Genomic DNA, 25,413 nt, shown 5'->3' on the forward strand with positions numbered 1-25,413 from the left:
GAAAATGAATTAGAAACAGCTATGATGTTGTTAAAAAACATCACCATGGGGTTGTGACTAGTGCAGAAAGTAGCAGCGAGTTCTTTCCATTACACGATCATCACAACAACTCTTTCCGATAAGCATCTCTTGGATTACGGCACAGAGAGGCCCCTGGTGACGGATGAGCACAGTCAGGCTTTGCAACAGTTATCTCTCCGTGCAGACGGTTTCATCATCATTGTGTGGGTGGATGGAGAGTTTCTTCCCCTCTGCACCTTCCTTTTCACAGGGAAGGAATAAGGCCCAGAAGAATGGGATTTGGCCCCAAAACTGCTGGCATCTCCATGGTGCTGGATGCAAATGGATCCTTTTGTTGTCCATTTCTTGCAAAACCGGCTCCATGCCATCCATCTCCCATTGGCTCCTGTTGGGGTCATCCTTGTGCCTGGTTCATGAATCATCCCAGCAAAACAAGAATTGTCCAAAGGAGCTCAGAACTGGCTCCCTTGGTATTCGCCAAGGCTTTAAACAAACACACCTAGTCCCAGCAGCCAAAGCAACCTATTTAATAAACTGGTGTTGCAAAATCATCAATAATTCAAAAAAGGTGCATGTGTTTGGGAAGGATTTCTTTTGATACATTGCAACACAGGGAAAGAAAAATATTTTTCACCCTACTTTTTGATTTCCCTCTCAGTTTTGGATCTAGCTTGAGCCATAGGTTAGAGAAAGCTGAGGCCAAGCACCTCTGGAATGAAAGGTAAGAAACTGGAAATAATTGGGTATAAGAAATGTCATGGACTTCATCTAGGAGTGCATCTACACCAGGCATGGGAAAACTTTCTAACTTGGAGGCTGCATGCTAGCACTCCTTGCTAAGAGGACTGGCTGCCCGGTTAAGGAAGGAAAGAAGGAAGGAAGGAAGGAAGGAAGGAAGGAAGGAAGGACAGATGAGAAGGAGTAAGGGAAGGATGGAAGGAGAAAGAGGGAGAGGGAAGGAAGGAAAGACAAAAGGGAAGGAAGGAAGGGTGGAAGGGAAGGATGGATGGATGAAAGGGAGGGAGGGAGGGAGGGAGGGAGGGAAGGAAGAAGGAAGGAAGGAAGGAAGGAAGGAAGGAAGGAAGGACGGAAAGGCAAAAGAGAAGGAAGGAAGGACAAAAGAGTGGAAGGGAAGAATGGAAGCAGAGGAAGGAGGAAAGAAAAAGGGAAGAAAGGGAGGAAGAGAAAGGATGGAAGGAAAGAAGGACGAAAGGATGGAAAGGGATAGAGGGAGGGAGAAAGAAGGAGGGAAGGGAGGGAGAAAAGAGAAGGAAGGAAAAACAAAAGGGAAGGAAGGGAAGGAAGGGAGGAAGGAAAAAAGGAGAAAGAGGGAGAGAGGGAATGAGAGAGGACAGAGGGAAGGGAGGATGAAAGGGTGGAAGGAAAGGAAGGAGGGAGGGAGAAAGAGGGAGGTAAGGAAGGAAGGGAGAGAGGGAAGGAGGAAGGAAAGGAGAGAAGGAAGGCAAAAGAGGGAGAGAGGGAAGGAGAGAGGAAAGAGGGAAGGAAGGATGAAAAGGTGGAAGGGAAGGAAGGAGGGAAGGAAGGAGAAAGAGGGAGGTAAGGAAGGGAGGGAGGGAGGGAGGAAAGGAGGAAGGAAAGAGAGAAGGAAGGAAGGAAGGGAGGGAGGAGAAAGAGGGAGAGAGGGAAGGAGATAGGAAAGAGGGAAGGAAGGAAAGATGAAAGGGAGGAAGGGAAGGAAGGAGGGAGGGAGAAAGAGGGAGGTAAGAAAAGGACGGGAGGGAAGGAGGAAAGAAAGAGAGAAGGAAGGAAGGAAGGAGAAAGAGGGAAAGAGGGAAGGAAGGAAGGATGAAAGGGTGGAAGGTAAGGAAGGAGGGAGGGAGGGGGAAAGAGGGAGGTAAGTAAGGAAGGGAAGGAGGAAGGAAAGAGAGAAGAAAAGAAGGAATGATAGGGTGGTGAGGGAGAGGAGGACCTGATAAAAGAGCTGAAGGGGCTGCACCTGCCCCCAGGCCTGGGTTTACCCATACCTGATCTACACTGTAAAGCTAAGTAGTTTGACACTGTTTTCAATATTGTCTCAATGTTATGGAAAAATGAGAGTTGTAAATTTAAGCGGTCTTGAGCCGTCTATGCTAATAAGTGCTGGTGTCTCAGCAAACTGCAATTCCCAGGATTCTATACCACTGAGGTCAGGGGGGAATGGTGCTTCATCCTTGCTGTTTTGGGAACATGTCCCCTTCTTTTTTCGTCTTCCTTTTCTCTTTCCACATCGACAGAGGTGTGCATTTTCTGCCTCTCCTGAATGGGTTCGCCCTTCATAGATTTCCTTTGTGCTTATTTGATGTACTTCTGCAAAGAGCGGGGTTGCCTTCCGAATGCACAACAGCCTCATCCCGACTACAAAGCGGTCGGCGTGTGCTGCCTGTGTCCACCGCTAATGGGTTCACCAGAGGGTTGCCTGCTGTGAAGATCAGATGTATTGGTCCTGCAGGTTTTTACCGAAATTGCTGCTCTAAGCTGCAGTTATGGGCCATTTTTATGAGGCTTATTCTGAATGGTAATTTTAACTGTGTGGCAGTGCTTAAATTTTTAACTGTTGTTACTGCTCTTTTTCATGCTGTACTTCACATCGGGCACATATAAAGTTCTGAAACAGCCGATAAAATAGGTCAGAGCTGTGCATTAACATTACGGTTACATCTTAACCAGGAACTTTGCTTCTTATCCAGTCAAATTACAATGTTATTAGTTTTTTAAAAAGTGATTTGGCCTCTCTCAAAGGTGGAGGGGGAAGATCACCTGGTGCCTGTGCTGGTTTTTGAGTTTTTGAGTGTTTTTAAGGAAGTAAAAAAGTGTCGATTTTAGCTATTTTTGGGTGAATCAGAAGTGTTTGGACAGACCAGATTGGAAAGAGTCGGGCTCTTTTTCTTCTAAGAACTACCTCTCCTAAGAACATATTGGAAGCAGTTCTAACAGCCCTTGCACCTTGAGAAAGACCTTAACATGGCCCATTTTCTTTCCCCCGACCTCCATGGTGCAACAGAAGAATAATATGGTATGCAAGAAAATATTTAACATATTGGCCAATACCATGGAGTTTGAAGAGACATAGTGGGCCATCCAGTCCAATCCCCTGCCAAGAAGCAGGAAAATCTCATTCAAAGCACCCCCAACAGATGGCCATCCAGCCTCTGCTTAAAAGCCTCCAAAGAAGGAGCCCCCACCACACTCTGGGGTAGAGAGAGAGTTCCACCAATGAACAACTCTCCCAGTTAGGAAGATCTTCCTAGTGTTCAGGTGGAACCTCCTTTCCTGTAGTTTGAAGCCATTGTTCCTCGTCCTAGTCTCCAGGGCAGCAGAGAATAAGCTTGCTCCCTCCTCTCTATGACTTCCCCTCACATATTTATCCATGGCCACCATGCCTCCTCCTAGCTTTGTCTTCTGCAGGCTGAACATGCCCAGCTCTTTAAGCCACTCCTCATAGGGCAAGAGTTTATTGGTTACTGCCATGTGCCCCATCCAGAAGAAGATACCTGTATCCATAACCTTGAGTTATCCACCTACATATCACCAATGGGATTCAAGCCATAATGCGTTGTCTTTTAATTGTCTTCCCTGCTTCTTTTCTTATAGCCTTTCCAGAAAGCTTGAATGCCATTCAGGGCAAAAACTAATATTTGAGGAATCCATCTTGAGAATCTACAGTGCCAGCCTAACATTGCACCTTTATAGATGGCATAAATGGAAGATCTTCCACTTCCTGTCTCATATTACATCTTTTCCTGACCAAAAGACCCAGAGATTTTGAAAACTTGCACAGAAAATGTAGGTCTTTTTGGTTGACCAAAAGGTGCCATTAGCATTGAAATGGAGCCCCCGGTGGCACAGTGGGTTAAACCCCTGTGCCGGCAGGACTGAAGACTGACAGGTTGCAGGTTCGAATCCGGGGAGAGGCGGATGAGCTCCCTCTATCAGCTCCAGCTCCTCATGCAGGGACATGAGAGAAGCCTCCCACAAGGATGATAAAACATCAAATCATCTGGGTGTCCCCTGGGCAACGTCCTTGCAGACGGCCAATTCTCTCACACCAGAAGTGACTTGCAGGTCACTCTTGACACGACAAAAAAAAAGCATTGAAATGTATCCTATGGTGAACATGGCTCCTCTAGTGTAAAGACTGTAACTATAATGGCATAAAACTACTTTTGGAAGGAGCTGCTGGTGGCACAATGGGTTAAAGCCTTGTGCTGGCAGTACTGAAGACCGACATGTCGGAGGTTCAAATCCGGGGAGAGTGAGGATGATCTCCCTCTGTCAGCTCCAGCTCCCCATGCAGGGACATGAGAGAAGCCTGCCACAAGGATGGTAAAACATCAAAACATCTGGGTGTCCCCTTGGCAACGTCCTTGCAGATGTCCAATTCTTTTACACCAGAAGCGACTTGCAGTTTCTCAAGTCACTCCTGACAAACAAAAACTACTTTTGGGCACCTTGGAACTATAACTCCAATTAGTTACATTTTAGAGATACTGTTCAGTCTTTGCTAGGGGACTGAGATTCTCTTCAAACCCTTCCAAGAGAACCCAATCATGATGGCTTATGGTTTCCATTTCAATGGCATATGAAGATGCTGGAGGTGATTTTAGATAGAAGAGTTATAGAAAGTGCTAAACACTGTCTCCAAATTAGTTTCAACTTTTTAAAAAAGTTCAGACTAAATCATGTACTGAGAACATCTAACCTCTGGTGTCTCAACTCAATTCCTTTTAGATGAGAAAGGCAGCATGGAGCTCTATCTTGGTAGGTCTATACCAGGAATCTGGAACGATTCCATCAGCGCTGCCTCCAGAAAATCCTGCAAATCTCTTGGGAAGACAAGAGGACAAATGTCAGCATGCTGGATGAAGCAAAAACCACCAGCATTGAAGTGATGGTCCTCCGCCATCACCGGTCCTGAACTGGTGCTTGGCCACTGTAACGGTCGGGATGAGGGCGAACAAATTGAAATTGAATCCAGACAAGACAGAGGTACTCCTGGTCAGTCGTAAGGCTGAACAGGGTATAGGGTTACAGACTGTGTTGGATGGGGTTACACTCCCCCTGAAGATGCAGGTTCGCAGCTTGGGTGTGATCTTGGACTCATCGCTGAGCCTGGAACCCCAGGTTTCAGCGGTGACCAGGGGAGCATTTGCACAGTTAAAACTTGTGCGCCAGCTGCGCCCGTACCTTGGGAAGTCTGACTTGGCCATGGTAGTCCATGCTCTGGTTACATCCCGCATAGACTACTGCAATGCTCTCTACATGGGGTTGCCTTTGAAGACTGCTCGGAAGCTTCAAATGGTCCAGCGCTCGGCAGCCAGGTTGCTAACAGGAGCGGCACTCAGGGAGCATACTACTCCTCTGTTGCGCCAGCTCCACTGGCTACCAGTTTGCTACTGGGCACAATTCAAAGTGCTGGCTTTAGCCTATAAAGCCCTAAACGGTTCTGGCCCTACTTACCTCTCCAAACGCATTTCCTCCTATGAACCGACTAGGACACTAAGATCATCTGGGGAGGCCCTGCTCTCAGTCCCGCCTGCATCACAGGCACACTTGGCGGGGATGAGAGACAGGGCCTTCTCAGTGGTGGCCCCTCGGCTGTGGAACGCCCTGCCTGCAGATATCAGATTGGCCCCCTCCCTGCTGGCGTTTCGGAGGAAAGCGAAGACCTGGCTGTTCGAACAAGCATTTGATTAAACAGTGTAATTGAACATAGGAATACGGAATAATGGATGACGAGACTGGATTCTGATTTTACTGTTGAGGCGCTAATGATTGTTATACTGATGTTAATGATTTATGTGATAATTGTTTTTAATTGCCCTATACTTGTTTTGTGATATTTTGTACTGATGTTGTTCACCGCTTTGAGTCGCCTGAGGGCTGAGAAAAGCGGTATAAAAATAAAGTAAAATAAATAAATAAACTCCGCTGGACTGGCCACATTTTCTGGATGCCTGACCACCATCTCCCAAAGCAGTTGCTCTACTCCGAACTCAAGAATGGAAAATGGACTGTTAGTGGGCAGGAAAAGAGATTTAAAGATGGGCTCAAAGCCAACCTTAAGAACTCTGGTATAGACACTGAGAACTGGGAAGCCGTGGCCTGTGAGTGCTCCAGCTGGAGGTCAGCTGTGACCAGCAGTGCTGTAAAATTTGAAGAGGCATGAATGGAGGGTGAAAGAGAGATATGTGCCAAGAGGAAGGCAACCCCGACCGGGACCGCCTTCCACCTGGAAACCAATGCCCTCACTGCAGGAGAAGATGCAGATCAAGAATAGGGCTCCACAGTCACCTACGGACCCACCGCCAGTACACTGATCTTGGAAGACTATCCTACTCGGACAACGAGGGATCGCCTAAGTAAGTAAGTAAGGTCTATACCAAAGACTGTCATACAAACAGGAGCAGGAAAGTGGAGGGGAAATACAGTTCCCATGGCTGCCTTTTCTGCATAGCAGATGAAAGGGAGTAAACAGTTTAAGCTGCTTCAATCCACCGGTCTAGACCCGTCAGGCCGGGTGCCAAGTTTCGGCGGGGAAAAGAAAAACACACATGGAGCAATAGCAATTGCATAAGGTCTTGGAAGATGCCCAAAAACCTCTGTTGGTTTAGAGCTGTGATTTACTTTCTAGGATTAAGAGGCTGCTCTTCCTGCCCTGTGGCTGCATCACACACAGAAGCCTACAAAATCTTTATAGAGGTTGATATTTTGGGGTCCCAAGACTGGGACCACTATGGAGACCCAACTCTCAGAGACAGGCTACATTTGGATGTATTCAAAGAGTTCAAAGGACTTGGCCTTCAAAAGAGTTGATGTTCTAGATGGCAAAAACATTTCAGAGACACTTCAGAGCTTAGCCACCCAATAGACTTGTGTATTAGCCCAGATGTTAGTGAGGAACCAGTCCATTGAAGGCCTCTCTGGTCTTACTTGAAACATGGAATCCTAGAAGTGCAAGAGGTTTCGTGGGCTATAGAGCCGAACACCATGCTCAATTGAGAAATCCCAGCATTGTCATCAGGTTGCTATCCAGCCTCTTTTTAAAGATGTCCAGAGGAAAAGACCTCTATGGGTACATCTACACCACAGAATGAATGCAGTGTGGCATTACTTTAACTGCTCCAGGTCAATACTATGAAATCCTGTGGGTTGTAGTTTGGTGAGGCCCCAGCACTCTTCAGCAGAAAAAATTATATGTAAAACCATGTAAAGTTACATCTTCCAGGATTCCACAGCACTGAACCATGGCAGTTAAGGTACTGAATTGAATTAATTCTATTGTAGATTCAGCATAGACAATTGATTCAATTGCAGAACCACTCCTTGCATTGAGAAGTTTTTCAATCAATATCTACCCATGCATAACTTGCAACCAGTGGTTCCTCTCTTTTGGTATTCCAGATATTTTGGACTCCAACTCCCAGAAGCCTCAGCTAACCTGGCCAATGGTCAGGAATTTGGGGAAATTACTATTACTATCATAATTGTATTGTCGAAGGCTTTCGTGGCCGGAATCACTGGGTTGTTATAAGCTTTTCAGACTGTATGGCTATGTTCTAGAAGCATTCTCTCCTGACATTTCACCTGCATCTATGGCAGGCATCCTCAGAACCTCACAACCTCTGAGGATGCCTGCTATATATGCACGTGAAACATCAGGAGATAATGTTTCTAGAACAGTGGTTCTCAACCTGTGGTCCCCAGATGTTTTTGGCCTTCAACTCCCAGAAATCCTAACAGCTGGTAAACTGGCTGGCATTTCTGGGAGTTGTAGGTCAAAAACATCTGGGGACCCCAGGTTTTTTTTTGTCGTGTCGGGAGCAACCTGAGAAACTGCAAGTCGCTTCTGGTGTGAGAGAATTGGCTGTCTGCAAGGATGTTGCCCAGGGGATGCCCGGATGATTTTATGTTTTATCATCCTTGTGGGAGGCTTCTCTCATGTCCCCGCATGAGGAGCTGGAGCTGATAGAGGGAGCTCATCCGCCTCTCTCCGGATTCGAACCTGTGACCTGTCAGTCTTCAGCCCTGCCGGCACAGGGGTTTAACCCACTGCGCCACCGGGGGCTCCGGGACCCCAGGTTGAGAACCACTGTCTAGAACAATGGTTCTCAACCTGGGCTCCCCAGATGTTTTTGGCCTACAATTCCCAGAAATCCCAGTCAGTTTACCAGCTGTTAGGATTTCTGGGAGTTGTAGGCCAAAAACATCTGGGGACCCCAGGTTGAGAACCACTGGTCTAGAACATGGCCATATAGCCCAAAATACCTACAACACCTATTACTATGATTATTTATTTATTTATTTATTTATCCCGCTTTTCTCCCACAGGTGGGACTCAGAGTGGTGGAAATGAAATCCAAAACATCTTGGAGACCAAAGGTTGAGAACTAGTGCATTAAAATCATAGAATCCTAGAGCTGGAAGAGACTTCGTGGACTATTCAGTTCAACCCTATTCTGCCAAGATGCAGGAAAATGGCATTCAAAGCACCCCCAAGAAATGGCCATCCAGCCTGTGTTTCAAAGCCTCCAAAGAAAGAGCCTTCACTAGACTCCAGGGCAGAGAGTTCCACTGCTGAACAGATCTCACCATTAGTAAGTTCTTCCTAATGCTCAGGTGGAATCTCCTTTCCTGTAGTTTGAAGCCATTGTTCCACATCCTAGTCTCCAGGGCAGCAGAAAACAATCCTCCTCCCTATGACTTTCCCTTACATATTTATTCATGGCCCTCATGTCTCCTCTCAACCTTCTCTTCTGCAGGATAAACATGTCCAGCTCTTTATGCTGCTCCTCACGGGGCTTGTTCTCCAGACCCTTGATCATTTTAGTAACTCTCCTCTGGACACATTCCAGTTTGTCAACATCTCTCTTCAATGATGGTGCCCAGAATTGGACACAGTGTGATTCCAGGTGTGGTCTGACCAAGGCAGAATAGAGAGGTAGAATGACTTCTTTGGATCTAGACACTATGCTCCTATTTAAGTAGACCAAAATCCTATTAGTAAGTAAGTAATTTTATTGATTAGCCCTTAGGCCATATCACAATAAGAAACAGAAAAACAAGGACTACAAGGACAAAAACCAAATCCTATTGGTTTTTTTAGCTGGAGCATGACATTGTTGACTCATGTTTAATTTGTTGTCCACAAGGACTCCAAGATCTTTTTTACACATACTGCTGTCAAGGCAGTACCCCATTCTGTATCTTTGCATTTCATTTTTTCTGCCTAAGTGGACCTAATCCTGAGTCAAATTGTGGGTTTCCTCTTGATAAGTGAACAATATTTAAGACTAGACAAGCCTTCAGTCTGATTCAACATTCTTTTTCCTTCCCTGTTTCTGTTCTTAATAGGCATTTGAGCAGGATCTATGAGAAATATCTTCTTCATCCTTGAAGTATAAAAGACTGCATCCCCCCCCCCCCCAACAAGTCTTATTTTATGTCACAATTTAAATCTGTAAGTGATGGTGTATGCACTCATTTTGTAGCTTTCGTAATACTCACTTTGTGGGTTGAACGAGAGGGGTGCTGCCCAGCCGCAGGATCAGCGGGCCCTTGGGGTTGCGGATTTTCTTAATGGCTGGCGTTTTCAGGAGAGCAAACCGTTTAATTAGATTAAATCCTGCAAAAGTCACAAAAAGGAGAAGAATGTAGATCAAGAGTCAATCAAGACCTGTGTGAATACAGCCTCCCAAACCTTTTGCCTCTTTGCCAGCTGGGTTCCTTTAAATCTTACTTTCTTGCTGTGTTGGCTGAACACTTCATTATTCAGAACTCTTCTTTAAAGCGGAGAAGAGAAATCATAGAACATTTAAAGAAATGCAAACGTAGGTTATCTTTTTTTTCTTCCTTATTTTAGCAAAAGAGAAAATTGAAACATTCCAAAACTCCACTTTTGAAAATTCAATTGGGTGAACTTGCTGTGAATTTGTTTTCTGTGCAGAAAATGTTGCTGCAACTCAAGCATGTGAAATTTTTACACCATATAAATCTTCCATTATAGTATTTTCTGCACAGGAAACAGCACTTTTGGTGCAGGATTTAATATTTCTGCATTGCTGAAAGGTTTTTTTTCCTACAAAGAAAATGTTGTTTCCTATGCAGAGAATGTTGTTTATTTGTTTACTTCCACGTTTATACTTCACCCTTCTCACCCCCGAGGGGGGACTCAGGGTGGCCTCACAAAGCACCATAAGGTGTCAACATCACAAAACAATCAACAGTACATTAAAATATTAAAAATATTAAAACAATAGTTACCACACTGGACGCCTTGCAGCGCCCGTCTCTGCCGCTCCGGATTTGGGGATCTGAACCCGACTCCCTTTCGATCGGCCGAGGGCAACAGAGGCCATCGCCCATCCCTTTGGAACGGCACTCGCCTATCTCTTAGGACTGACTGACCCATGTTCAACTGCTGTTCACATGGGACCCTTCTCCACTTCGGCCTTCAAAGTTCTCGTTTGAATATTTGCTACTACCACCAAGATCTGCACCCCCGGCGGCTCCACCCTGGCCCACGCCCTAGGCTACAAGGCCCACCGCGGTGGCCCTTCTACTCATCGCGGCGTAGCCCCCGCGGCCTGCATCGATTAACATCGATTAACATGCACCTATTAAAAATACAGTCCAAAATCCAGTCCGGGTCAAATCATTGCCATAAGTGTTAAAATCTTCTTTCAGTTGCTGCTCACTGATTGAACACTTGGTCCCACAGCCAGGTCTTGATTTTCCTTTTAAAAGACAGGAGGGAGGTGGCCACCCTGATTTTTCTGGGGAGAGCGTTCCACAGGCAGGGGGCCACTGATGAGAAGGCCCTGTCCCTTGTCCCCACCAGTCGCTTTTGCAATGTCGGTAGGATCGAGAGCAGGGCATCCCCAGATGATCTTAAGTTTTTTGATGGTTCATACCAGGAGATACGTCCGGACAGCTAGTCTGGGCCAGAACCGTTTAGTGCTCTAAAGGTTAAAACCAGCACTTTGAATTGTGTTCGGAAACTGATCGGCAGCCAGTGGAACTGGCGTAACAGAGGGGTTGTATGCTACCTGTATGCTGCTCCGGTAAGCAACCTGACTGCTGACTATTGGACTAGTTGAAGTTTCCAGGGAGTCTTCAAAGGCAGCCCCACGTAGAGTGCATTGCAGTAGTCTATTTGGTGAATTTTTTTTGCAGAAAACTCCCAAACTGCAAAGAATCTTATCAGTTCAGAGTTTTTCTCAACACCCAAAATACATACTAAAATGGTTTTGAAAAATTATTTCCAACCTTAGAAATAGAGAATTCCTGGAGCATTTTATGGTGTGTTTGGGTTCTCTATGTCCAGCTCAGTCATACCCAGCATTTGAAAGAGAAAGAATTGCAGAGCATCCCATAGTCCGCCATGATCCATCAGCATAGATACACTGTAGAATTAATGCACCACTTTAACTGCCATGGCTCAATACTTTGGAATCATGGCAGGTGTAGTTTTGCAAGGTCTTTAGTCTTCTCTGCCAAAGAATGCTCAACTACACATCCTAGGATTTCATAGCATTGGGCCATGGCAGTTCATGCAGCAGCTGAAAAAGCCAATGGGATTCTGGACTGCATCCAAAGAAGTCTAGTGTCCAGATCAAGGGAAGTCAATGTGCCCTCTCTTCTGCTTTGGTCAGACCTTCTCGCCTGGTATAATTCCTCTGTGTCCAATTCTGGGCCTCACAGTTTAAGAGGGATATTGATGAAAGGGGTCCAGAGGAAAAGAGACACTGAAAGGATCAAAGGACTGCAGACAATGGTCTGAGAAATGGTCTAAAAAGCTGGGTCTGTTTAGCCTCCAGAAGAGAGGCGAATTGAGAGGAGGCATGTTTAAATATCTGAAAGGATGTCACAAGGAAGAGGGAGCAGGTGGACTCAATGGAGCTATGCGTTCAAATTCATAGAATCATAGAGTTGGAAGAGACCTCAGGGGCCATCCAGTCCAACCCCCTGCCAAGAAGCAGGAAAATTACATTCAAAGCACTCCCGACACATGACCATCCAGCCTCTGTTTAAAAGCTTCCAAAGAAGCAGCCTCCACCACACTCCAGGGCAAAGAGTTCCACTGCTGAATGGCTCTCACAGTCAGGAAGTTCTTCCTCGTGTTCAGATGGAATCTCCTTTCTTGTAGTTTGAGACAAAGGACTTTTTTCTGCTGGGGCTAGGTGTGAATGTTTCAGCTGATCACCTTGATTAGCATTCAATGGCTTGGAAGTGCCTGGGGGGAATCTTTTGTTGAGAGTGATTTTATGTGCCTGTTTGTTTCCCCTCTGTTGTTTTGCTGTTGTAATTTTTGAGTTTTTTAAATACTGGTAGCCAGATTTTGTTCATTTTCATGGTTTCTTCCTTTCTGTTGAAATTGTCCAAGCCATTGAATGCTAATCAAGGTGATCAGCTGAAACATTCACACCTGGCCCCAGCAGACAAAAGTCCTTTGTCTCACCCTGGTCATTCCACAGATATATAAACCCATTTTTCCTACTTCCTACAGACCTCACTACCTCTGAGGATGCTTGCCATAGATGCAGGCGAAACGTCAGGAGAAAAATTGCCTCCAGAACATGGCCACATAGCCCGGAAAAACCAACAACAACCCAGTGATTCTGGTCATGAAAGCCTTCGACAATACATTCTCTCCTGATGTTTTGCCGGCATCTATGGCAAGCATCCCCAGAGGTTGTGAATAGAGAAGATTCATCGCACCCCCAATATGGAAGCCACCAGTTACACCTGAATATACCAGCTCTTACATTCTCATGTCATGGTCAATTCACACTGGAAGATAATCTCCTTTCCATGAAAAATGGACAGGGAAAAAAGAAATGATGGGGAAGGAGAAGAAGTCCAATGCAAATCTGGATTGTTCTCACCAGTTATATTGACATATTCCTCACTGCTCTGGTCCAAGCGCAGGCCCTCCTTCTGCAATTGCGGGCATTTTTCCACTGCAAGACACAAGCCAACAAATAAACACTTACTGAGGCTAAACGTTACCATTAATTAAAATAACAAAATCCCATCATTTTCTGTTGATTGTGATGCAGTTCACCATTGCACCAAATTATGTATCTTTCATTGGTCCATAACAAAAATACATGGAATATGAAAACAACATGTAAGGTCATTTCATTTCTTGGGGTACAATTGTTTAGAAAATTAGACACATATTTAGAAAAAGCAGAATGTTTACCAAACGATGCAGATATGCAAAAACATAAATGACAGCAAATCAATACAAATTTTCACGCAGATCAGAACAAACAGAATTTGCAATCCAGTGTGGAAATCAGATGGAATAAATGATTTCGTTAGGAAGACAAATGAGAGCATGAGGGAAATCAAGTTGGAGAGATCTCCCCATTTTTAACCAGGATGTGAATCCAGGCTTTCCAAGACAGCGTGTAAAATCCTTCTGCTTCCAAGTGTGACACTTTGTTTTGGAAATCGTGATGATGAATAGTGATGAAGTGTTGCTAAAATATAATTAACTCCCATTTGACCGGCATGTACAGGATTTTCTTTCTGCTTGGGGTAGTCTACCATTCTACAGTGGCGGCTGGATGCTTCTGTGTCAGTAGAACATTGATTCACTCTGAATTTGGGCCCTTAATTTAAAGTCTTTGTTTCATTGGCTGGACTCAATTTCTCAAATAGGTTCAGCAATTTGGATAGTTGCTTCTGGTGTGAGAGAATTGGCCGTCTGCAAGGACATTGCCCAGGGGATGCCCGGATGTTTTGATGTGTTACCATCCTTTTGGGAGTCTTCTCTCATATCCTCGCATGAGGAGCTGGAGCTGATAGAGGGAGCTCATTCGCGCTCTCCTCAGATTCAAACCTGCAACCTGTCGGTCTTCAGTCCTACCAGCACAGGGGTTTAACCCACTGCATCACCAAGGGCTCTGATAGGCCCATTAAAACCTGGATTAAGCCCCATAGGGAAAAAATTGTAGCAACACAGAAGCCATTGGTTATGACTACCCACCTCCAAACACCATCACTCCCAAATCCATCACCAAAGATTGCATGGATAACATCTCCCAGAAATAGAGAATTTACCCAAGAGTGTGTACTATGGTTTGGAAAAGCTTGCCACCTTTCTTCATAGAACTAAGATCTTTGTAATTCACCTTAATAGGTGTTATAGGAGGAGGTCCTGGTGGCGCAGTAGGTGAAACCACTGAGCTACTAAACTTGTTTACCAAAAGGTTGCAGGTTTGAATCCAGGGAGCGGCATGAGCTTCCACTGTCAGCCCAGCTTCTGCCAACCTAGCAGTTCGAAAACATGCAAATGTGAGTAGATCAATAGGTACTGCTTTGGCGGGAAGGTAACGGCGCTCCATGCAGTCATGCCAACCACATGACCTTGGAGGTGTCTATGGACAACGCCGGCTGATCGGCTTAGAAATGGAGATGAGCACCACCCCCTAGAGTTGAACACGACTGGACTTAAAGTCAGGGGAAAACCTTTACCTTTCCTCAGGTGTTATAGGGTCCGTAGGAAGAAGTAGGAAGAAGTGTGTGACCTCTCAAACACAGAACCTTTCAGATAGGAAATAAGGGTGGTCTTGAAGCTCAACAAGTCCTCAGTCAAATAAAAGGCCTGTGTTCAAGTAAGCATTTTCTAGATACAAGCCTTGGCAAGCTTCTGCTAAGTACAGACCCACTAATAAAATTCAACAAATATTACAGGGGAAGAGGGATTCTTTAACCACTGTAAGTTTCTATCACATACCATGCAGCAGTGGACAAGTCTACATAGGGACCACCGAACACAGCAGCATTGCCCAACACAAATGAAAGAACATGAAAGGCACCACAGACTAATTCAGCCAGAAAAATCAGCAATAGCAGAACACATGATAAACCAAGCTGGGCACAGAATATTGTTTGAGAACATGGAAATTCTGGACCACTCTGACAACCACTATGTCAGACTACAAAGAGAAGCCATTAAAATCCACACGCACATGGACAATTTTGACAAAAAGGAAGAAACCTTGAAAATGAACAAATTTTGGCTACCAGTATTGAAAAACACCAGAATCAAGACAGTGACTACTGACACAGAATACCACCAACAGGAGGCCTCCAGGTAGTAAGCAATCAAAGGCTAGTAAACACCACCCAGACAAAGGATGTCTCCAGGCTGTAACCAGGGGTCATCAAACTTTTTAAACAGAGGGCCAGGTCACAGTCCCTCAAACTGTTGGAGGGCCGGATTATAACCTGAAAAAAACCCTGAATGAATTCCTATGCACACTGCACATATCTTATTTCAAGTGCAAAAAAACAAACAAACACTTAAAACAATACAATAATTAAAATGAAGAACAATTTTAACAAATTTAAACTTATTAGTATTTCAATGGGAATTGTGGGCCTGCTTTTGGCTGATGAGATAGGGTTGTTGTTGTTGCTGTGTGCTTTCAAGTCATTTCAGACTTAGGTTGACCCTGAGCGAGGGCCCATCTAAATGACCTTGGAGGGCCATATCTGGCCCTCGGGCCTTAGTTTGAGGACCCCTGCTGTAAACAATTCAAAGGGAACAAAGGCTAGGCTATTTACATGCAGATGCCCACATGATAACAATAATAATAATAGCAATAATACTCCCGACCTCATGATTGTGTTAAAAAAGTAAAGTATGGATCGTTGATGTTGCAATCCCAGGTGACAGCAGGATTGAAGAGAAACAACTGGAAAATCTGACACAATATATTATTATTAAGTATTTAAAGATCAAACTGCAAAGACTCTGGCACAAACCAGTAAAGGTGGCCCCAGTAATAATTGGCACATTGGGTACAGTCCCTAAAGACCTTGGTCTGCACTTAAACACAATTGACACTGCCAGCTGCAAAAGACCACCTTACTGGGATCTGCGTGCATTATTTGCTGATACATCACACAGCCCTAGGCGCTTGGGAAGTGTCTGATGTGTGATCCAATACAACAGCCAGCAGAGTGATCTTGTTTGTTGTGGACTCATTTTGTTGTGTTTCAAAATAATAATAATAATAATAATAATTTTATTTCTTACCCACCTCTCCTTGTGTCTCAAGGCAGATAACAGCACAATAAAAACACACACAAATGCTATAAAATTCTACAAACACACATATTAAAATATAGTTCCATAAAAGGTACATATCAAAGCACTTCTATAAAATACACATTAATCACACAGCATAGTCAATTAATCACTAATTGACTATGCTATCTGTATGGTTACTCACATGCTAATCAGTGGCTCCCATTCAACACAAGCAAATCAACTGTACTCTTTACTCTTGTTTGACTGACAATGGTTCTTTCCTCCCACCCTGGACATTACACAGGTATACATACTTCTCTTGCTTTACTACCATCAGTTCCTCTGAAGATGCCAGCCACAGATGCAGGAGAACATTAGAAAATGCTGCTAGAACATGGCCATTTTAGCCTGTCAGTTAGGATACTGACAAACTAAAATGTGTCTAGAAAAGGGTGACCAAAATGATCAAAGGTTTGGAAACCATGCCCTCCGAGGAGTAGCTAAAGTGAGCTGGGTATGTTTAGCCTGGAGAAAAGAGGGCTGAAAGGAGACACGCGAGCCATGTTTCAACAGTATTGTCGAAGGCTTTCATGGCTGGAATCACTAGGTTCTTGTGGGTTTTTTTCGGGCTATAGGGCCATGTTCTAGAGGCATTTCTCCTGACGTTTCGCCTGCATCTATGGCAAGCATCCTCAGAGGTAGTGAGGTCTGTTGGAATTAGGACAATGGGTTTATATATCTGTGGAATGGCTGGGGTGGGGCAAAGAGCTCTTCTCTGCTGGAGCTAGGTGTGAATGTTTCAACTGACCACCTTCATTAGCATTTGAAGGCCTGCCTGAGCCTGGGAAAATCTTTTTTGAGAGGTGTTAAGATGTGCCTGGTTGTTTCCTCTCTGCTGTTTTGCTGTTGTAATTTTAGAGTTTTTTAATACTGGTAGCCAGATTTTGTTCATTTTCATGGTCTCTTCCTTTCTGTTGAAATTGTCCACATGCTTGTGGATTTCAATGGCTTCTCTGTGTAGTCTGACATGGTGGTTGTGAGAGTGGTTCAGCATTTCTGTGTTCTCAAATAATATGCTGTGTCCAGGCTGGTTCATCAGGTGCTCTGCTATGGCTGACTTCTCTGGTTGAAGTAGTCTGCAGTGCCTTTCATGTTCCTTGATTCGTGTTTGGGCAATGCTGCGTTTGGTGGTCCCTATGTAGACTTGTCCACAGCTGCATGGTATACGGTAGACTCCTGCAGAGGTAAGAGGATCCCTCTTGTCCTTTGCTGAACGTAGCATTTGTTGGATTTTCTTGGTGGGTTTGTAGATTTTTTGTATGTTGTGTTTCCTCATCAGCTTCCCTATGTGGTCAGTGGTTGCCGTGATGTATGGCAGGAACACTTTTCCTCTGGGTGGATCTTCATCTTTACTCTCGTGGTTTGTTCTTGGTCTTGCAGCTCTTCTGATGTCTGAGGTGGAGTATCCATTGGCCTGGAGAGCCCAGTTGAGGTGGTTCAGTTCATCTTGGAGGAGGTGGGGTTCGCAGATTCTTTTTGCACGGTCTGCCAAGGCTTTAATGGTGCTTCTTTTTTTTCCCTTTCAACATTTGAAAGGATGTCCCATTGAGGAAAGAACAAGCTTGTTTTCATCTGTCCTGAAGACTAGGACACAAAGGAAACAATGGATTTAAATGACAGAAAAAAGAGATTCCATCTAAACATAAGGAAGACCTTCTTGATGATCAGAGTTGTTCGGCCGTGGAATATGTTGTCTGGGAGTCTGGTGGAGTCTCCTTCTCTGGAGGGTTTTTAAGTAGAGTCTATATGACCATCTTTTGGGGGTGCTTTGATCATGTGTTGCTGAAGGGCAGGGGGTTGGACTGGATGGCCCTTGAGGTCTCTTCCAACTATGGTTCTACAATTCTGCACACATACAGGTTTACTATTTCCCTTGCTCTTTGATATAGCCTTTTCCTAGAAGAGGACTGGTCCTCAGCCTTTTCCATGTCACCTTCTGGGTTAGCTCTCTGAAAGACCTCCCCAGCCAGACATTTGAGAAAAATCTCAGTTCCTGGGTCTCTTAATATCCACACTCAGGTCTCAAGGATCTACTTCTAGGTCAGTGGTTCTCAACCTTCCTAATGCCGCAACCCCTTAGTACAGGTCCTCATGTTGTGGTGACCCCCAACCATAAAATTATTTTCATTGCTACTTCATAACTGTAATTTTATGAATTGTAATGTAAATATCTGATATGCAGGATGTATTTTCAGTCACTGGACCAAATTTGGCACAAATACCCGATATGCCCAAAATTTGAATAATGGTGGGGTTGGGGGTGATTGATTTTGTCATTTGGTAATGCTGGAGTTGCTGAGATTTATAGTTCACCTTAAATCAAAGAGCCTTCTGAACTCCATCAATGATGGAATTGAATCAAACATGGCACACGGAATTCCCATGACCAAGAGAAAATACTGGGAAGGTCTGGTGGACATTGACCTTGAGTTTTTGGAGTTGTAGTTCACCTACATCCAGAGAACACTGTGGACGCAAGCAATGATGGATCTGGATCAAACTTGGCACAAATACTCAATATGCCCAAATGTGAACACTGGTAGAGTTTGGAGAAAATAGACCTTGCCATTTGGGAGTTGTAGTTGTTGGGATTTATAGTTCACCCACAATGAAATAGCATTCTGAACCCCACCAACAATAGAATTGGACCAAACTTTCCACACAGAACCCCCATGACCAACAGAAAATACTATATTTTCTGATGGTCTTTGGCGACCCCCCTGACACCCCCTCACGACCCCCAAAGGGGTCCCGACTCCCAGGTTGAGAAACACTGTTCTAGGTTATTTCCTATCCTGCATCTTCTGTCTTCCAGGCTCCTCAAGAGTTGGATGGTGTTCTTTTATTGGTCTTCTGACCACATCTCCCAGCAGAAGCTTTAATGGAGACCAGCAGCTGGTTCCCTTTCCTCCTGTGGACAGCTGAGGGATTCTGGGAGCAGCAGTCCAAAGAGAAGACTTCCAAGGAATCTCAGGTGCTGGAGGTGGTGTTTCAGAGGAAGGAACTGACAAAACTACATCTGATTATTCCACACCTGAGAAAATGCTTTGAAATTAATGGGGTCACCATAAGTCTATAGATGCCTTGAAAGCATTGGGAGTTTCGACTGGGAAGAGGGGCAAACCAATACATTTCTGCACAGTTTTGGGCATTTGGTGAATATTTCAAGCGAAAATGGCAGCCAGAAGTCATCCCAATATGTTTTTTTTCTTTTAAAAGTATGAGTTGGGAAGTTCAGAGAGGACCAGCTGAGGTTCATGGGTTCAAAATGGGTCTCCATACCACATGGAGGCCACAGCCTGCCTTTTCCCCATCCCTGATTGAGCATATGTTTTCCCGAGGCACTTCTCTCATTATGCCTAATGGTGGGACTGATTGCGATGCTGGAATAAATATCAGAATTAATGAATAAAAGATGGGAATGCTGCGCTACATCCAGCAAGTCAACCGGTCATTTGTTTTGCCTTGAATCCTGTCTCTGGCAGTTGCGATGCACTCTGTGAGACATCTGAACAACATGACACTCACAGGCATCCAGATAGTGGGGTCAGCAATGGTCACAACACAGATTTTGTGATGGACGAAGGAAAGCTTAATCCTTGCAACAGCAACAGTGATAACGGCTTTGGCAAGAGGCAAGTTGGTCCTCCTCTATTTTCCACATTAGACAACAACCAAGATGAGGTATTTCTCTCAGGGGGCGATTCATCAGCAGAGTGTAAAAGATGAGTGAATTCTTTCCCAAAGCTTTGAAGTCATCCTTGCAAAAAATGGGAGCTCCTCCCTCCACCAATCTCTACTGCCAAGATTCAGACAAGAAGGCACTATGTTGCTTTCTGAAGTAACATGGGATGTAGAGAGCAAGATTGGGGTTGGGATCTGCTCATTCAAAGGAAACCTTGGATACGTTGCCACTTTGGAGGAGACACTTAGGGTTGCCAGGGTGAGAATTAGAGAGACTTTCCATGCCAACTGTTGTGTGGCAGAGGGAATTTACACAACAATTGTTTTTAGAAGAGAATTCTGTCTTCTAAACAACCACAAAAGATATAGGAGACCCTCCCTGTTTTCACTTTGGCAAGGCAAGAGGCCAATGGGAAATTATTGTTTCCATTTGATGTTAGATGTTTTGTCTTATGTCTGTTATAACAGGCTGTGCTTTTTATTTAATTTTAGTTTGTTAAGTTATAATTAGTATTTATATGTTGGGTTGTATACATTTTGTTAGTATGGATGTATTGTTGTTGTATTCAGGCATTGAATGTTTGCCTTTTATGTTTGGAATTCGCCCTGGGTCTCTTTGGGGAGATAGAGTGGAATATAAATAAAGTATTATTATTATTATTATTATTATTATTATTATTATTATTATTATTATTAGAAACACAACAAGATGAGCCCACAGCACTCTGCTGGCTGTTGTATTGGATCACACGTCAGACACTTCCCAAGTGTCTAGGGTTGTGTGATGTATCATAGAATCATAGAATCAAAGAGTTAGAAGAGACCTCATGGGCCATCCAGTCCAACCCCATTCTGCCAAGTAGCAGGAATATTGCATTCAAATCACCCCTGACAGATGGCCATCCAGCCCCTGTTTAAAAGCTTCCAAAGAAGGAGCCTCCACCACACTCCGGGGCAGAGAGTTTCACTGCGGAACGGCTCTCACAGTCAGGAAGTTCTTCCTCATGTTCAGAGGGAATCTCCTCTCTTGTAGTTTGAAGCCATTGTTCCGCGTCCTAGTCTCCAAGGAAGCAGAAAACAAGCTTGCTCCCTCCTCCCTGTGGCTTCCTCTCACATATTTATACATGGCTATCATATCTCCTCTCAGCCTTCTCTTCTTCAGGCTAAACATGTCCAGCTCCTTAAGCTGCTCCTCATAGGGCTTGTTCTCCAGACCTTTGATCATTTTAGTCACCCTCCTCTGGACACATTCCAGCTTGTCAATATCTCTCTTGAATTGTGGTGCCCAGAATTGGACACAATATTCCAGGTGTGGTCTGACCAGAGCAGAATAGAGGGGTAGCATTACTTCCCTAGATCTAGACACTATGCTCCTATTAATGCAGGCCAAAATCCCATTGGCTCTTTTTGCCGCCACATCACATTGTTGGCTCATGTTTAACTTGTTGTCCATGAGGACTCCAAGATCTTTTTCACACGTACTGCTCTCGAGCCAGGCATCCCCCATTCTATATCTTTGCATTTTGTTTTTCCTGCCAAAGTGGAGTATCTTGCATTTGTCACTGTTGAACTTCATTTTGTTAGTTTTGTTGGTATCGGCGAATAATGTGTGCAAATCCCAGTAAGGTGGCCTTCTGCAGCTGGCAGATGGTAATTTTGTCAGCGCCAATTGTGTTTAAGTGCAGGCCAAGGTCTTTAGGCACTGCACCCAGTGTGCCGATCACCACTGGGACCACCTTTACTGGTTTGTGCCAGAGTCTTTGAAGTTCGAGCTTTAAATCATCATATTATGTCAGCTTTTCCAGTTGTTTCTCTGAAATCCTGCTGTCACTTGGAATTGCGACATCGATTATCCATACTTTGTTTTTAACGTGATTGTGAGGTCAGGAGTATTATGCTCCAAAACTCTGTCTGCCTGAATCCGGAAGTCCCAGAGGAGTTTGGTGTATTCATTCTCTGTAACTCTTTCCTGCTTGTGAACCCAACAGTTCTTTATTGCAAGCAGATGGTATTATTATTATTATTATTATTATTATTATTATTATTATTGCTGCAAACCTCCTATGACGCGAACTTCACAACAACCGAAGAGTGTAATGATCAAGTCATGCTCTCTCAGCCTCATAGGAAGCAGGATAAAAGAAATAGCCACTGGCAACTCCATCTTCTTCAGATATATCCTGTTGTAAAATAACACTATGCATGCACACTGGTGCTCAGGGGGATTTCTTGCGTCAAGACGAAATCCTCATGCAGCTTTGTGTTTCAGCATTTCTCTCCTGTTTGTCTCAGACCTCCTTCTTGTCCCTGAGTTTGGGTCCCAGGATGACTTCCAAAACAACCTTCCCCCACTCTATTTGTGTTATGAAATGCTGCCCTGAGCCCCTTCTTTATGTGTCCAAAGGTTTCTGTTCCACTGTGAAATATAAAACAGAAAGACATTCCATCTTCCTGACTTACGAGTTTGTTTTTCTGCAGGAACTGACTAAGCTGAGCTGTATATGGCTCTCCCTTATGCTTCCATTTTCACCAAGTCTCTTTCTGGATGTCTGCTCTGTCCACATCCACTGGAAAGAAAGACGGAAGGAGGGAAAAGGAATGGAGGCAGGCAGATGGAAGAAAGAAAAGTGGGAAGAGAAGGAAACAGTGGTTCTCAACCTTCCTAATGCCGCGACCCCTTAGTGCAGGTCCTCTTGTTGTGGTGACCCCCAACCATAACGTTATTTTCGTTGCTACTTCATAACTGTAATTTTGCTCCTGTTATGAATCGTTATGTAAATATCTGATAGGCAGGATGTATTTTCAGTCACTGGACCAAATTTGGCACAAATACCTGATACGCCCAAAATTTGAATACTGGTGGGGTTGGGGGTGATTGATTTTGTCATTTGGTAATGCTGGAGTTGCTGGGATTTATAGTTCACCTTAAATCAAAGAGCCTTCTGAACTCCATCAGTGATGGAATTGAATCAAACATGGCAAACAGAATTCCCATGACCAAGAGAAAATACTGGGAGAAAATGTCTGGTGGACATTGACCTTGAGTTTTTGGAGTTGTAGTTCACCTACATCCAGAAAACACTGTGGACTCAAGCAATGATGGATCTGGATCAAACTTGGCACAAATACTCAATACGTCCAAATGTGAACACTAGTAGAGTTTGGAGAAAATAGACCTTGCCATTTGGGAGTTGTAGTTGTTGGGATTTATAGTTCACCCACAATAAAATAGCATTCTGAATTGGACCAAACTTTCCACACAGAACCCCCATGACCAACAGAAAATACTATGTTTTCTGATGGTCTTTGGCGACCCCTCTGACACCCCCTCACGACCCCCACAGGGGTCCCGACCCCCAGGTTGAGAAACACTGGAAGGAAAGAAAGAACAGAAGGAAAAGAACAAACAGAAGGAGGGAAGGGGAGGGAAGAAGGAAAGGAAGAAACAAAGGAAGAATTTCAGGAGAAAGAAACAGGTGTCTCGGGGAATTTGGGTGGCATAGGCAATGTGAGAGTGCCCCATGAATTTTAAAAAACCACTAAAAACATTCCTTTCTACTGACAATCTTTTAGTGTGTTTTGTTGTTCTTGCGTCCTTCCCATCTCCTTAGAACACCCTTTTTCAAGCTATTTCCAAAGGGCAGACTGCTTCTTCTGGAGTGTATCCACACAGTAATGGATGATGTGTCATAGCCCTTGAACTGCCACAGCTCCATCCTATGGAGTTCTGGGATTTGTAGTTTGTTGGGGGACAGCAGGAAGCATTCCAAGTATCAGCCTATATTTCCGATCCTAAGATTCTCTTGGATGGAGTAATGCAGAGAAAATGGCATGAGAGTACAGAAAACATGAAATGTGGACGACCTCCAGGAAGATTCCAGGTGGAACAAATCCTCTATTTATGTAAGTTGGAGCCCCTCCAATACTATATAGCAACCCTAATATACCAATATTATTTTTTCAAATTGGAAGTGGACTCCTACACATTTTGATTTCGTTTGTATTTGAGAAGTCCACGTGGTGCTCAAAAGCTGCAGGTTGGGCTCCAAATACACACATGTTGCTCACCCTGGATCTAATAGTTGGAAAAGTACATTATTTGTCCAAACATAATTATTGCATGAAATGCAGGCGAGAGGCACTTGCTGTGTTAATGGTATGTTTGGCTGCTTCTGAGAAGAACAATTCAGTAGCTCAGAACAAAACAGGGCATTTTGGAAAGGAAATGCCAGGCTTTTCCAGCACTGCTACAGATTTCCCATTATGTCCTTGGACAGGTTTCCCCAGAACTCATAAAAACAGTCTTCTCCAACCCGATCCTTTCCAGATGTGTCAGGCTGGCATGAACAACACAAATGGTCCATCCAACACATCTGAGGACATCGGATTGGCAGATGTGACCATAGAAAATATGCTACACTCCCTGCTCATTATGAACTCTTACTTTGGAATGGGGACATCTTCTTAGTTGGGATCTCACTGGGGTTGTTGGTCCAAAATGAAGTTGAGTCATTGAATCAATGGGCTCTATCAATGTGTTGACTCATCATTCAAGAATTGTCTGCTTGAATCAGGTCCAGTCAGCACCATTCATATAATCATAGAATCACAGAAGCATCTCCGACAGATGGCCATCTGGCTTCTGTTTAAAAGCCTCTAAAAAAGGACCCTCCACTACATTACGAGGCAGTGAATTCTACTGTTGAACCACTCATTTTACAACCAGGAACATCTTTCTAATGTCCAGGTGGAATCTCCTTTCCTGTTATTTAAACCCATTGCTCCTTTGAGTCTTATTATCTCTTCATATGTGCCACCAGAAACACCACAGATCATGGTGATTCCAGCAGCGCATATTCAGGGGCAAAGGGAATCTGTCGCTCCATGCCCCGCATCACCTGACTCACCAATGTTCCCATCTCACGGGGGAAACATCCGCTGCCCGGCTTCTCCCTGTTTACCCAAGGCAACCAGCAAAGTCTCCCATGTTGCCACCATGATGGCATGCACTGGTTTGCCTTCTCCTTTAAGATGGAGCCCTGCTGGAAGTTGCAGTACAGCACCGGGATTGTGGTGCAGCTGGCTGAGTGTCAGCTGCATTAAGATCACTCTGACCAAAAGGTCATGAGTTCGAAGCCAGCCCGGGTTGGAGTGGGCTTCCAACCAATTGTGTAGCCTGTTGTCGACCTTTGCAACCCGAAAGACAGTTGCATCTGTCAAGTAGGAAAAGAGGCTAAATTAACTAATTTATGAGGCCATAAAAAAGACTCTAGCAAAAGCATGCGGGGAATGCGGAAGTACTTCATCAGTGTCACAGATGGATGATGAAAGCGACAGCTCCCCTGGCGGCCATAAAAAGTTAAATAGCTTCTGTGTATGTCTGTATACGTTGTATGTCAAATTGGCATTGAATGTTTGTCATATGTGTGTACACTGTAATCCACCCTGAGTCCCCTGCAGGGTGCGAAGGGTGGGATATAAATACTGTAAATAAATAAATAAATAAATAAATAAAGGAAGCCAACTGGCTCCAACTTAAAGGAGAAAGCAAACAGGAGCATCTCTCCAATTTCGCCCCCATGTGATGATATTGCTAGTCT

General features: G+C 44.4%; 1 protein-coding gene across 5 annotated transcripts in view; it reads right to left on the reverse strand.

Moving 5' to 3' along the window:
- The window catches only part of COL16A1 (collagen type XVI alpha 1 chain), a 215,668-nt gene that overhangs the window by 166,759 nt on the left and 23,496 nt on the right, over positions 1 to 25,413 (reverse strand). For all 5 annotated transcript variants that reach the window (XM_067460593.1, XM_060785720.2, XM_067460594.1 and 2 more), the window contains exons 3-4: positions 12,906 to 12,980; positions 9,526 to 9,643 (exon numbers count right to left, since the gene is read on the reverse strand). In XM_067460593.1, coding sequence (XP_067316694.1) covers positions 9,526 to 9,643; positions 12,906 to 12,980 — 193 coding nt within the window. The remainder of the gene's footprint in view (positions 1 to 9,525; positions 9,644 to 12,905; positions 12,981 to 25,413) is intronic.

Source organism: Anolis sagrei, chromosome X (assembly GCF_037176765.1).
Source record: "Anolis sagrei isolate rAnoSag1 chromosome X, rAnoSag1.mat, whole genome shotgun sequence".
NCBI lineage: Eukaryota > Metazoa > Chordata > Lepidosauria > Squamata > Dactyloidae > Anolis > Anolis sagrei.